This window comes from Nelusetta ayraudi, unplaced genomic scaffold (genome assembly GCF_046127955.1).
Source record: "Nelusetta ayraudi isolate G7.1 ecotype Tasmania unplaced genomic scaffold, CSIRO-AGI_Nayr_v1 ptg000002l, whole genome shotgun sequence".
Taxonomy (NCBI): Eukaryota; Metazoa; Chordata; class Actinopteri; order Tetraodontiformes; family Monacanthidae; genus Nelusetta; species Nelusetta ayraudi.
The window spans coordinates 10,119,315-10,132,715 of NW_027466052.1; the positions used below are offsets into that span (position 1 = coordinate 10,119,315).

General features: G+C 42.8%; 4 protein-coding genes across 7 annotated transcripts in view; 2 read left to right on the forward strand and 2 right to left on the reverse strand.

Annotated features, from left to right (window-relative positions):
• Positions 1–263: 263 nt before the first annotated feature.
• On the reverse strand, positions 264–6,211 carry cox4i1 (cytochrome c oxidase subunit 4I1). Of its 2 annotated transcripts, none has more exons than XM_076023397.1 (5): positions 6,207–6,211; positions 1,507–1,586; positions 1,070–1,234; positions 714–845; positions 264–583 (listed from the first exon to the last, which is right to left on the reverse strand). In XM_076023397.1, exons 2-5 carry the CDS (start codon positions 1,580–1,582, stop codon positions 447–449), a joined length of 510 nt encoding a protein of 169 aa, XP_075879512.1. In that variant the 5' UTR covers positions 1,583–1,586; positions 6,207–6,211; the 3' UTR covers positions 264–446. The 2 variants fall into 2 exon arrangements, with proteins under 2 accessions (XP_075879512.1, XP_075879503.1); XM_076023388.1 differs by lacking the exon at positions 6,207–6,211 and adding an exon at positions 2,373–2,502 and having other exon boundaries at positions 1,507–1,583.
• Positions 2,662–5,024, forward strand: emc8 (ER membrane protein complex subunit 8). Its single transcript, XM_076023355.1, has 5 exons — positions 2,662–3,008; positions 3,253–3,329; positions 3,448–3,517; positions 3,733–3,827; positions 4,009–5,024. The coding sequence occupies exons 1-5, from the start codon at positions 2,796–2,798 to the stop codon at positions 4,166–4,168; spliced, it is 615 nt and encodes a 204-aa protein (XP_075879470.1). The 5' UTR covers positions 2,662–2,795; the 3' UTR covers positions 4,169–5,024.
• gins2 (GINS complex subunit 2) lies at positions 5,816–8,503 on the forward strand. Of its 2 annotated transcripts, none has more exons than XM_076023368.1 (5): positions 5,816–6,023; positions 6,199–6,313; positions 6,389–6,530; positions 7,312–7,438; positions 8,078–8,503. In XM_076023368.1, exons 1-5 carry the CDS (start codon positions 5,934–5,936, stop codon positions 8,207–8,209), a joined length of 606 nt encoding a protein of 201 aa, XP_075879483.1. In that variant the 5' UTR covers positions 5,816–5,933; the 3' UTR covers positions 8,210–8,503. The 2 variants fall into 2 exon arrangements, with proteins under 2 accessions (XP_075879483.1, XP_075879491.1); XM_076023376.1 differs by having other exon boundaries at positions 5,827–6,023; positions 6,431–6,530.
• Positions 8,504–9,131: 628 nt separating this feature from the next.
• Positions 9,132–13,401, reverse strand: part of gse1b (Gse1 coiled-coil protein b) — a 157,391-nt gene continuing 153,121 nt past the window's right edge. Inside the window, exons 15-17 of one of the 2 annotated variants that reach the window (XM_076023333.1) lie at positions 12,805–13,155; positions 12,288–12,391; positions 9,132–11,835 (exon numbers count right to left, since the gene is read on the reverse strand). In XM_076023333.1, coding sequence (XP_075879448.1) covers positions 11,695–11,835; positions 12,288–12,391; positions 12,805–13,155 — 596 coding nt within the window. In that variant the 3' untranslated portion in view covers positions 9,132–11,694. The remainder of the gene's footprint in view (positions 11,836–12,287; positions 12,392–12,804; positions 13,156–13,401) is intronic. The other variant, XM_076023343.1, reaches the window with a different exon arrangement.

Here is a 13,401-nt window from a genome sequence, read left to right on the forward strand (position 1 = left end):
TTAAAGTGAAATTAGACCAGACTCACTGTCATCTGCTCCTATCAGATATTTTGGATACCTGTAGAATGGCCATCTGAAGACGTCTATTTTTTTTCCCCAAAAAATAACAACAATAATGATAATAATAATAATAATAATTCTCAAATCTAAATCCAAAAAACTCTTTGAATTCCTGTATGGTCCTGCCATCCACTTCTAAACACACACTTTCAGGTGTGAGAGGCATTAAAAGGGTTAGGGTTAGAAATTAACACAGAGACAGCTTTCATCAGTTGGACAGTTTATTCTTATCTTTATAATACACAACGACCATTAGAGGAAGAATACTTCCAAAAATGCACAGACTGAGGTAAGAGACAAGTGATAAGTACAGAATGCAGTTATTATTGTAACGTTGAGTTGGTCTGCTTTTCTTTTCAAGTATGTGTTATGGTCTTCCAAGTGATTTACTTTTTCCACTGCTTGTTTTCGTAATCCCAATTGGATGAAAAGCCCTCCACTGGGTTGATCCTCATGTCCAGCATTCGCTGCAGCTCCTTTTGTTTGTACTCCTCCTCAAATGTGTGTGGAACAGGTCCATACACTGAAAATAAATAATTCACATTTCACACAATTCCACAAATACGTTAAGCAATGCTGGTAATGGGTACAGTGTAACCACATTTAAAACCACCAATGAATCAACCAACTCAATCTTTTTTAATCTTACGTACCATACTTTCTCTGCCACAGCACAACGAAGCCAGTGACGCCAAACAGGAAGAAAATCCCTCCAATAACAGACTTCCACTCTGATGAGGACTTGTTCATCTCAGCAAAGCTCTGCTTGAAGCTAATGCGGTACACTGAAGAGAAGGAACAAACGAATCCTAAATTAACTTTGAAATTGGAATAGAAGACAAATAACTTGAACACGAGCTCATTGCTACATTAACAAAACATTTTCTGATAAAAATAAATAAATAAATAAATAATAATAATAATAAAATAAAAAAATAAAAATCAAGTAGACCAGGACATCTGGACATCACAGCACACTAAACAAAAAAGCATGACAGTGAAATCTTACAAGCAATTTTCTCCTCATTAGAGAGTGCAGCCCAGGCGCCCTTCTCCTTCTCCTTGAGGGATTTCTGCTCTGCACTCAGGTTTTGCACATAGCTGATATCAGGGAGGGGATTCTCGCGCCTGTCAAAGTAGGCTGGCAGAGTGTAATCCTCGACCTTGGCAACGCCTGGGTAGGATAAAAGAGAAAAACTGTTCAGACACAATAAAACACTGAGGTGTTTGATTTCTGCATTTAGTAAGGTAATCATATTGATGTAATTCCTTTCAATGCAAATATTTCAGTCTCACATAATCATTGACTACTGTTAAAATACATACAAAATAAAACACTTAACGTTATTTCAATTTATTAATTGTAAACACGTGCAACAGGTCAATCTGAGATATCCTTAGCCTCTCAAAAAGAGACATAACCCATTTAGTCAAGATTATGCTCACCATGTCCTCCACGCAGACAGATGGACGTGGAAATGGCACGTTTGCCAACAAGGCTCAGAGCTCTGGTGGCCAGCATTCTGTGAGAAAGTCATATTTTAACAACCTTGTTTAGCATAGTGATATACACGTATACCGGGAAAACAAACTGAATTTCTTTCGGCGTTATTATTCTGAGGCCAGAAATACTTCTAATTACGTTCTTAACTACGTAAGTTAACTAACGTTAACTATGAACAACCGAAAGATAGATCAAAACAAATTGTAGGGGAATAAAATAAAGCAAAACGTGCATTTTTCCAGGTGCGGTATACTTCAAGGACAAATGTATGGTAATTCGATTAATAAATATACATTTCTTACATTTATCTTTCAATAATCGTTGCGCGAAAACTGTAAAGCTCTTTAGCTAGTAGCAGCTGATGATCTAATGTATAGCCGAAGAAAACGGGTCAAGTGGCTAGATGGAGGGTAATGTTAGCTTTAGCCGCCATACACAAGGTCACCGCATATGGCTCAACGCTATTACAGAAATACTTAATTTTTTGAGACAACGCCACTAAATTCGTTAATCCGTGGCTGAGAAAGTATTACATTAACATCAAAGATATTATATTTACTGGTTAGGCGGTTTGGCCTTCACTTATATATGACGGCGTCGGGTGCTAGCCAGTTTGTTAGCCCGCCTAGCTTCTATCCGCTTGGACAAAGTCACTAACGCAAACCGTTCACCCTAGCGAAAAAGCGGGGTTTTATTTGAAAACTGACAAAAATATTTAGTTACCATACGATGTTATGGTATATTCTAGCCGTGAAATACAAACGACACTTGTCTAATAAGGTAGGTATTATTCATAAAAGAATCCAACCTGTGGTCCTTTCCTCGCACCCGTCCGCTGATGGTATAGAAGGAAGTGTACTTCCCTAGAACGGAAGAACGCAAACTAAGCCGGTCATCGTTTTTACGACATCTCTTTCTGGCTGACGGCAACACCGGTGCCAAAGAAACGAGTGGTAGATAGGATTAGCTTACACGGCTACATTTTGTGAAAATGAGTTGTTCTTGTACGACAAATAGACATTTTTAACCATTACCAATTGCAGCGCTTTCATGATTGCCTTGGGAGGAATCGCCCCGACTACACATTTTACCAAGAAGGTGACTGACGAGGCAGATATCTAACTTTTTACCGTACATTATATCGGCTCAGCTAACGACATTAGGCAGCTGTAGCAATCCCTTTGAAGCCACCCAACTTCTCTGTGCGTGGCTTAGCGAATTTCTCACCAACATGCCGATTCAGCTGACAAGTCAGGCTTACTGCAAGATGCTCCTGCACGCCGCCAAGTATCCGCACTACGCCGTTAACGGGCTGCTGGTGGCAGAGAAGACGAAAGACAAGAAGAAGGACGGTCACAGTGAGCCCACCCTGTGTGTGGACTGTGTCCCGCTGTTCCACGGCACACTCTCTCTGGCACCAATGCTAGAAGTTGCTTTAACACTGGTGAGTAACAGCGTGCACACACTCAGTTAGGCCTTCACTTTGGGAAAAAACCTCCAGTTTAATCAACATGTCTGCTGAGTAAGTTTTTCCCAGCCAAAGGTAAACATTAAACGTTACTAAACTCAGAGTCATAGTGCGTAGTAACTGTTTTATTTACCACGTGTGCAATGAACTTATAAACAGCTCCTTGCCATGATTCGTTAATGAACTCTGCTCTCTCCCTTCCCATTTCCTGATATCTTAGATTGACACTTGGTGCAAAGAAAATAATTATGTTATTGCCGGATATTATCAAGCCAATGAACGGACGAAAGATTCAAGGTATGGTCGACTGCGCGGACGCTGACACACTGTCTGTGTTGAACACAAACAGATATGCGTCACTCACGCGCTCATGCATTTTGTTGATGTTGTTGCTCCTTGTCTTCCTGCTGCGCAGACCCAACCAGGTTGCTGAAAAAGTGGCTGCCAGGATTTCTGAGAACTTTAGTGAAGCAGCAATTGTTATGGTAAAATCAGTGCACAACACATACACACATGCTGATCATATTCTCTGTTGAAATGAAATTGTAATGTCTTAATATTGTTGGTCAGGTCAATTAATTTTGCAGCTGTATATGCATATTGACTTTGATCCAGTAAGTTTATATGATTTTTTTTTTTTTAATTCAATGCTTTGTTTTTGTAAATTCTTAAAGTCTTTGTTTTGACTTCTACTGTTTAGGTGGACAACAGCAGATTAACAATGAGTTGCTTCGAACCCATCGTGCACATCTACGATCATCATGAAAACAAATGGAAAAGCAGAGAAGTAACATAGTATGTGTCTCCGTTTTTGTTACCTGAATGTTCACCTCCACCACAGGCCATGGCACGTTGCAGTCACAGTGATTTAGAAAAGTAATAGTAAAATAGTAAATAGTAAAAAAAACATTTAAATAAATCATTGTGGTTTTTTGATGTTTGACATATCAAACTGATGTCGCTGTTTGTGTCTCAGTGACTCCTTTGAAGATTGGAGCGAAGCACAGAAGATCACGTCGGCCCTGTTGGAGGGCCGGTCCTATGACAACTTGGTTGACTTTGACAATCACTTGGACGATCTGAGGAACGACTGGACCAACCCTGTGATCAACAAGTCCGTCCTGGATCTGTGCTAACAGTCAAAAGCACACCGCGGGGGCGCGCGCACACAGATGCACACTCCAACGCTGCTGCCATTTCAGCATGCTTGATGCTACTCGCTGCGCAGCACAGAAGTGTTCAACGTGCAGCCCTTGTCCCATCCAGAGACCTGTGTGCCGACGGGAACCAGCGTTGCACTGACCGATTACATTACTGAGTCAAGAGCAAGCGCTGCTCATGCACTGTTGGCATGCGTCCACTTTAAAAGGTGAAGACGAGACGATAAGGCAGTGATGTTTGATAAATGCAAACTTTTAACATGACATTTTTTCTGTTTTGATTTCTGCAACTGATTATGTTTTCTTAGATTTGTCGGCTAAGTGAACTATTCCCAGCTCTAATTTCCCCCTCATCAATTGATCAGATATTTACTGTCATTTGCATTACAGAATTAGGCTCTAACGTGGATAATGATTGAATCACAAATATTCTGTCTGATTTCGTTTCTCATTTCTGTCTAAAGGCCTGAAATGGTCGTTACAAAAGTGGTCTGAAAATTTAGATTTTTGTGTGTGGTCTAAGAAGAGCATTGCGAGTGTTTTTAGTGGTACTGAATGCACAACCATCTATCTTCTGAAGATGCTCCAGTGAAAACTGGACCGGCTTGAAGACCTTGGGCTGATGAGGCACGAGTCTTATTTCTTCACTGGGGTTTTTCATTGAGGATGGCAAATGTGTTTTGGTTTTGATCTTTGTTAGACATTTACATTTACATACGCCCCCTTAACTGCAGAACTCGGAACTGCCTTTGTAAAAGCGAGCTTAATTTTGAGAAACTTATTAACAAATTGTTTAAAACGAATATATATAAAATGAAGCAAACTTCTCAAATTGTTTGGAAAGTTTTTGTCAGAGATCTTTGGTTGTTTTACAAAAGTATACCGGTGCCTTAGATGTGAACAAAATAATAGTCAAAACCCTCTGAGGTCAGGTCAAAGGTCAGGTTGTTTGAAAATAGAAATAATTCTTTAATTTAAAAAAAGTAGTAAAATACATTATTGTTTTGTAGAGTAGATTATTTGTAGAGTGTATTGTAGTAGTTTATCATATCTGTCTAACAAAACTCCATCATTAAATGGAGTTTCAGTCTGCATGTATCGTTATTGTTAGTTACACAGTAGATTATTAAAAATGTAACAGTTTTTATGACAATTTGTCCTAATATTTACAGTTTATACACTGGTTATTTTGCAGGAGAAAAATGTTGCATATCCACTTTTACATGAACTGGTGGTTGTTGCCTTGTTGCTATTTTAATTCTAAGTAACACAGAAGTTGTTACCGGGGAAAAACTGCAAATGTATAGCAGTTAATCTTTTTTTTTTTTTTTTTTTAATTGTAACTACACATTGAAAGCGTAAACGTATGTTTCAAAAGAAAAAAAAATGCTGTCGTTTGACTTTCTCTTATCGCTTAGAGAATACTGACACCTAGTGGACAATCTTTAGAAATGCTGCACATGGCCCTTCGCGCTCAGAAAACGACAAGGTCCGGCCGATTTCCTCAACAAACGCTATTTATTTTTCTTTTACTGCCATTATTATGGCCAGTCATTGCCATCGGGCACAGGCGTTGTTATTGAAACACACAAGGTGAAAGGCCGGAAGCGTCTCTGCGTGGTGACGTTACGTTGATGACGTCACCGTCGTATCCGGCGTCATCCTCCAGCGCGGGAAAGTTCGCCGTGTTGTCGGCGAAGTCGGAGGAGACTGAGCGACGAATACGAGGAAACTAGTAGCGATGGATCCCGCAGAGGTGGAGTTCCTCGCCGAGAAGGAGACGGTGAAGATCATTCCGAACTTCAGTCTGGACAAAGTCTATCTGATCGGGGTAAGGAGAGCTTCTGTGTTTGCGTGCTGTAAAGAGATACTGACAACTGTGACGGGCTTCGCTCTGTTGCCGTAGCGGCAGCGTGGCGGGACTGGAACTCCTGCTTTGTGTGTGAATGAGTAGGAAAAGCCGGAAACGCAGGGAAAGTGACTGCACTGTTCTCTGTTGCGCTCAGGGCGACCTGGGTCCTTTCAACCCCGGACTTCCGGTTGACGTCCCCGTGTGGCTGGCGCTCAACTTGAAACAGAGGCAGAAGTGCAGAATTGTCCCTCCAGCCTGGATGGATGTCGGTCAGACAGTTGCGCTTTGTTATATTTAATAGATGTATAGGTGATTATTTTATTTTATTTTTGACACTGCAACAGCAACAGGAGTTGAGCCTGTCTTCCTGTGTCGATGTCGTGCAGATAAGCTGGAGGAGATGAGGGACCTGGAGAGGAAGGAGGATGCCTTCATGCCTGTTCCCAGTCCGCACTACATGGAGCTGACCAAGCTGCTGCTTAACTAGTAGGTCGCACACCGCATAAAGGGACGACGGCTCGGCCAGAATGAATATCACACCCACTCATGACTCTGGTTTAAAAGGTGAACTCCCACTGTCTGTCACATCCTGAAGGATGTCTGAAGGGAATCAGTAGGTGATCAAGTGGGGGCCGTGAATGCCACCTTGTGAACAACAATGGTGATCACATATTTAGTGTGAAAGACAGACAGAAAGAAAGAAAGAAAGAAAGAAAGAAAGAAATAATTGAACCTTACTGTGTCTCTTTTCTTGTCATCTGGTCATTTAGTGCCAGGAAGTGAAACATTCAAACCGACAATCACAACACTATTACTTAAATGTAATATACTCTTCGTAATCATTATGTGATAACAAGCTGTTTCAAGTCTCCCGTGGCTGTTATGGTGTCCTCTTGAAAAATAAATTAAGAACAAATCAAATTAAAAGTTAAATAAATACGGTTCTTTGGACCCGCAGGCATATTCTTAATAAATGGAGTTAAAATGAGGCATAGAAAGCTATCTATCTATCTATCTATCTATCTATCTATCTATCTATCTGTTAAAGTTATTACATGGAAGCTAGGTTGATTACTGAAAACCAGGGTTGGGGTGTGGTTTTAAAAAGTAGGTACTTGTTGAGGTTTTTTTTTTTTGACACATATTTATAAATTATTTACTTTACTTCATGATGCTCGCATGTTCAAAAGAATCATTTCCATCCTCCAACCAACTGTGCTTTGCCGGTAACTCACATGTTGCTGTGTGTGTGTGTCTCTCTCTGTAGTGCATCTGACAACATCCCCAAAGCTGATGAAATCCGCACGCTGGTCAAAGACATCTGGGACACACGCGTTGCCAAACTGCGCCTGTCTGCCGACAGCTTCATCACTCAGGCGGAGGCTCACGCCAAGGTTTGACGCATCACACGCCAAGTGTTTCAACGCCGAGGTTTTGGTTTTAACAGTGATTTCACACGGATGGAAAATGGGACCGCCGCTGATTTTGTTGTTTTTCGTTCCTTTTGTGGTTGTGCGTGTTGGAGCGTCTGCAAATGTAACAGTTCATCCAATGAACACATTGCTCGCCGCTATTGTTAGTGGAGGCTCTGCTGGCAGTGTATTGACACAACCATTCTGGAGGGTTTTTTTGGGGGGGCAATTGTGGAAAGAAAAGGGCGTATATTTTCTATTGGCATTGGGTGTAATTCTGTTGTTGAGTGGTGAGTTGAAAGTGGATGAAATATCAGTTTTGGGTGAGTTATTCAGTTTCAGTTTCAACTTTTATCTGTCACGTGCATGAAAGTACAAGTCCAGCAGCATTGAAATATGATGGCAACAACTCCAGCGCTGTGCTTGTAAAAGATAAGAATAAATTCCTTTAACAAGCAGAGGCAAAGTGCCCCAGAGACAGATTATTATCAAATGATCTCATTTTGTGAGCCTACTACTTCCCTTTTCATGTCTTTCAAGCCGTTAAGAGAGTTTGTCTTCAGAAGCGAATAATGCAAAGATGTTATTGAAGACGCCTTTTCTGCTCCTCTTCCTCCTCAGCTGGACAACTTGACTCTGATGGAGATCAACACCATACGATCGTTCTTCCTGGACTCTCTCAACTGCATGTACAAACTGCGCTCCAACATGCAGCCCAGCGGTGACAGCAAAGGACACTTCAACGACTACTGAGCTGACAGTTCCAACCCTGTCGTGTTGTTGCGTCCGATCCCGGCGGCTTTGAAACACCTGCCCTTCCAACCGCAGGCTGAGGCAGCGTGACCTCATCAGTCCTGCTTCTTTACCGCAAAGACTGTCTTGCCACAGACAAAACAGCTGATTTATAGTTACTTTGGATTAAATTGAACTATATTTAAGCGGTTGTTTGCATGTTTTGGTTGTGTGTTGGTTGTTCCTGTAAATTCTTCTGTAGAAAGTTTTTTTTAGTCGACTGTTTCAAAATAAATGCATCTAGCTTATTAATTATTTGTGTATAAGTTTTGTTTTTTGTCTTTAAATTTTGAGAGGTGAAGATCAGGCATTGTATTTTGCTTTGCTGTATTTAAATGCTTGATACTTTATTGATGGGAATTCTGGTTCTGAAGTGTAGCCACATCATCATCATTTGCCTATAATTTGTCCTGATGGACTTGGACCCAAGTCTGTCAGATATAACACAAATTTCATTACATTGTGGTTGTGTTAGCGTTTGTTTCGACAGTTGAGATAAAAAAAAAATTGCATTCTTTTCATCAGCCCACTTTCACAATATAATTTCATGTTTAACATTTGAATTAATAAGCTTGGTCAAATAGGCAGGATAAAGGCCCCTTAGAATTATCTGTTGCACAGCTATGCTGTTTTCATTCCTCAGCATTCTCAGTAAAGCAAATTAAAATGAAAAAAATAAAAATAAAAATAAATCTCCCTTGTGTTTGTTTGTGATGTTTTTTTTTCAAAGGGATGTCATCAGAGGCCTTTGATTGGTCTGGATGAATTTGTCCGGAGGAGTGTATTCTGACAACTGGGATGAAGTGTTCATTTATTAAAAACAATGTGATTAAAAAAATCGCATTCCCAGCACGCGCACAACAGATCAAAGGTTAATGCAGGACATTTTTGAAATATTTTATTTTCTTTTTTGTCTGAAATCACAGCCATATATTCATAAATACCTAATTACTACATTCAACAAAGAATATATTACATTACAATGAATTCAAACAAGTACATTTAAAAAAAACAAAACAAAAAAAAACAGAATTTCACAGCATCTAGACATCCTCCACTGAGTAATGGGGCTATTGCATGGGCGTGCATGAGCTGGAGGGGACGGGGCGGCTGGGTGTGGGCGGGGCTGGCTGGCTGCACTGGACCTTTCAGGTCGACGTCAGCTGACCTCAGCAGGTGCACTGCCTCGCGAAGCTCTCGGCTTACTCCCGCTATCCTGACGCTGTCTCTCTGCCTGCTGCTCTCGGCTCCTGTGGGCCAACGCCTCCTCTGAAAATGGCATTCAGGGTCACGCACCAACTCCAATGGTGCCACACGTACAGAAGGCGCTTTGATGGAGAACGTCCATTCCCTGATCACTGATTTCATGCCATCCGTGTTTGTCATATCGACTGCAACTCATTCATAGGCTCCCAATTCTTTTTAAGGGCACTTAATAATTAGTATGCAGGAGCGAAATTGTGCTTCCTAATGATGAAAATAATAACAAAAAAAGATCTTTCTGCACATTTTATTGTCATTTTGTGTTGAAAAATGTCAAGCCGCCACCCTCCTTCACACAGCAGCAGTCGGTGGTGCCTGTAACCTGTGCGTCTGGGATGCCCTCCACACAAGACCCTCCTGGCTGAGGAGACATCAGTTACAGATCCAAACTCTCAAGGCAGAGCTGACAGGACGCGTGACATGCGAGCAGAGGGAGTCAACAGGTGCGAGGTGAGTCCGATATACTTTACAGCGTTCTGCAATTTCGTTGGCATGTTTGGAGTGTGAGCACCATCAAAAAAAAAAAAAAAAAAAAAAAAAAAAGGCTAAATGCAATCGAGGAAGGTCGGGGAGCAAAGCGGGCGGTGGATGGCTGTCCTCAGTGCTGTGTTTGGCTTCCCAACTTCCCAACTCTGAAGTTTGAAATGAAGAATCCAAAACGCTACAAGTTTCTTCTCACTTTGGCACTGTGTCCTCTAAGGGCTGCTGAAGGTCATCTCGTAAGGCGCAACAGGATGCAAACCGTCGTGCTGTTTGAGTCCGATGCTGAATAAAGTCGTACGACGTGTGAGTGACAGGTCCAATGGTGTGTGTGTGTGTGTGTGTGTGTGTGTGTGTGTGTGTGTGTGGTAAAGCATCAGGAACCAGTTTCATCCGCTGGTGGCGTTAAAGACTCTTTATGGTAGAAAAAAAAAATCAAATAGATCAAAGTGGAAAAAAACAAAAGGAAAACTAACTGGCTTCATAAGCTAAGTGGTGGTGTCAGCAGCAGTGAGGCTGACTGGATATGAGGGCGGGAGCCGAGCTGCTGGGACTTCTAAGTCAGCTTTGCTTGGCTCGGATGCCAGATGAGGTGGTCGCATCCCAGCTGCGCAGCGCCAGCTAAGAGGTGGAGGAGCAGGAGGAGGAGGAGGAGGAGTGGGAGGGAGGGAGGGAGTGCATCCTGTTTTCGCTCTCTGTTCAATGGAAACGAGCTGTTCTGGCCAGCAGCAGTACAAACACTGAAAGCAAGGCTCTCTTTCTCCAACCCGCCCCCAACAAAAAGAAGCATCAACATATAAAAATGGCAAGCGTCTTTTTCCTTTAAAATAACAATGATTAAAGTAATAAAAACAATACAAAATTCTTTTTAAGTCTTCATATTATGTACAATACAAGGCTGAAGCACCTTTTAAAATTCTTACTCTCAAATTTTTTTTCCTATTTCGAAATAAAACATTTTCTTAATTCTTTTTTTTTCCAAAAATGTGCATTTTTCTGAGTTCTTACTTCCCTAATTTAAAGAGTTCTTTGTTGTAACACAGTACCACCAGGTAGTTCTTCAGCTTTTATTATTTTAAGTGCATTTCCAGTTCAAAAGCTCATGGCCGCTGTAAGAAAAAAAAAAAGAAAAAGAAAAAGAAAACGATAAAAAAAAAATAAAAACATAAGAAATAAAACCAAAACAGAACAGAAAGAGTTCCGACTGGCCAGGAGCCTTTGGAGCATTCAAGTGTCATTGACCACGCCCCCTCTGGGGCAGCTGCTCCCTCATTGGCAGGATTGTCTGTGTGGCTGTGGCGGCGAGGGACGCGGGGAGCGAACAGAGGAGCGGCGGGCGGCCGACGATGCAGAGAAGCAGGCTGCGTGAACGTGTTTGTGTGGATCTCCGGGTGACCTTCTGGCCCGACGCGATGGCTGACCTCTGGTGGTGCTTGGCTACATTGGCACGCATTAGTGGCTCGTGGCACGGGCGCAATCCGTAGGCGACCTGCCCTTTACGCCATGGTCCTGCACCATCCATCCATCCATCCATCCATCCATCCATCCTTCCTTCCATGCATCCATGCTTACTAAGCCAGCCATGTTCTCCTCGGTGGAGCCTCGTGGACCAGGCCGTTAAAAATAAACTCTGAGTGTCAGTCAGTCAGAACTGGGAGGCGTCCAGGGGTCCTGGGGGGGGCCATTTGGTCGGCATGTCGGGGTCACCTGGGGGGGTAGCCCTTGTAATGGCCGCTTCGAGGCCAGTGTGTCTGTGGCAGCGTCAAACACTTCCTGAAGTGCTCCAGCTCCGCCTGCAGCTTCTCTCTCTCTACTGCCAGCTTCTGTCGCTGGGACATCAGCTCCTGCGTGGAGGACACGGAGCACCACATTTAAAGAAGGTCGCACCAAGAAAGCTGTCATTTCAGGTATGTGACATTTGTATAAAAAAAAGACAATAAAACCCAACAATTTAGGTACTGAACATGAATAAATCCATTATGGTAAGTAAGAATGAAAATGTATTGTCTGTAAAATGGCCAAAGTGTAAGATTCATTACTGTGCACTGTGTCTTCAGCTGTGGCCATGCGGTCAGATAAGCTCCAGCTTTCAAATAGTAATTGCAAAATTGCAATCAAATAGAAAGCAAGTGACTTCAGTGTCGTTTAGGAAACACTTTTCAATTGTGTTAAGCCCTGTTTTCTGACGTCGCACTACATCTCTGATCCTCCGTAGCCGTGGCAATGTCCCTATGACAGCCAGTGTGTCTGTGTGGAAGTGAAGTGCGTGGAAGAGCAGTGGAAAACTTTGTCTTACCCCCATGCTGTGAGACAGCTGCTCTGCAGTCAAACTGAGGTTGTAGTTCTGAGCTTCTAGCCGTCGACACTGAGTATGTAACACTTGGCGCTCCAAACTTTGCTCTACGGGGCGGCACAGGGGGAGACCAAAGAGGGAGGGGAAAAGAAAAGGTCAAAGGTCAGGAGGAAAAATGTCAACTTGCAGAGGGAGATGCACAAGACCTTGAAAGAGAGAAATACTGGTACACTTGTGTCAACACAATACACAGAGCCAGGATATATGACACCCTCTAGTGGCGAGGGAGCACATTGGCAGGTCTTATTAAATAAATGAAGAATGCCATATACAATATGATGCAGCTGGTAACTACAAGTTCAAGACATACAACAGAGACAAAAAAGTCTATAAAATCTATACACTGTATCAGAATGCATTAGGTGAAGATCACATTGTTCAGGGGGGGGTGGCCTAGGGGCATCCTACAGCAACAGCAGTTGAGCTCATTAAGCACCTAATGTTCCCTGTGGCTGCTCACCTTCAACATATTCCTGATAGGCTTCAAATATAGATTCAATTCCCTGCCATTTCGAGGCCGGAGCCTCGTCGTCCTCCTCCTCCTCGTCCTCCTCAGAGTCATCTGGACCAGACAGCTCCTCCCTCGTCCCTGAGGCCTCGCGGTGCGGCGGCGGCGCGGAGATGTGCTGCCCGTTGGGCTGAGGGTGCGCGTGCGAGAGCGGATGGTGGAACTGGTGAGCGTTTGCGTGGGGCTGCGAGTGGGGCGGCGGCAGCGGTCTGCAGGGCAGCGTGCTCTGAAGCTCTGGAATGTTGTAGTGAACCGACGACTCCTGGAGGTGGGACGACTCCGACGTCCCCGTGGCGCCGCCTGCTTGAAGTGGCACCGTAGCAGGAGGGACAGAAACAAAGGCTTTAGCACAAAGTCATCATAATGTGTCGACAGCTTTCACAACTGGTGTTCGTGTCTTATCTTGCATTTTTTGCTTCTTGTAATTTTTTCTTCTTCTTTACAATAAAAATAAACCTAAATCAATCAATCAATCAATAGATGTTTAAAGGTCCAACGTGTAACATTTCTGAGGAAGGCCTCCTGACAACGCAGTTCGTATTTAGGACA

What these genes read in the sequence shown, in the direction of transcription:
- gins2 (XM_076023368.1), top strand. Translation starts at nt 5,934, where the DNA reads ATGGATCCCGCAGAGGTGGAGTTCCTCGCCGAGAAGGAGACGGTGAAG. An exon ending in ACAAAGTCTATCTGATCGGG is followed by an intron (nt 6,024 to 6,198) that starts GTAAGGAGAGCT and finishes TGTTGCGCTCAG; the next exon opens with GGCGACCTGGGTCCTTTCAA. An exon ending in AGGCGGAGGCTCACGCCAAG is followed by an intron (nt 7,439 to 8,077) that starts GTTTGACGCATC and finishes CTTCCTCCTCAG; the next exon opens with CTGGACAACTTGACTCTGAT.
- cox4i1 (XM_076023397.1), bottom strand. Translation starts at nt 1,582, where the DNA reads ATGCTGGCCACCAGAGCTCTGAGCCTTGTTGGCAAACGTGCCATTTCC. An exon ending in CTGTCTGCGTGGAGGACATG is followed by an intron (nt 1,235 to 1,506) that starts GTGAGCATAATC and finishes TATCCTACCCAG; the next exon opens with GCGTTGCCAAGGTCGAGGAT. An exon ending in TAATGAGGAGAAAATTGCTT is followed by an intron (nt 846 to 1,069) that starts GTAAGATTTCAC and finishes CCTTCTCTTCAG; the next exon opens with TGTACCGCATTAGCTTCAAG.
- emc8 (XM_076023355.1), top strand. Translation starts at nt 2,796, where the DNA reads ATGCCGATTCAGCTGACAAGTCAGGCTTACTGCAAGATGCTCCTGCAC. An exon ending in TAGAAGTTGCTTTAACACTG is followed by an intron (nt 3,009 to 3,252) that starts GTGAGTAACAGC and finishes CTGATATCTTAG; the next exon opens with ATTGACACTTGGTGCAAAGA. An exon ending in GAACGGACGAAAGATTCAAG is followed by an intron (nt 3,330 to 3,447) that starts GTATGGTCGACT and finishes CCTGCTGCGCAG; the next exon opens with ACCCAACCAGGTTGCTGAAA.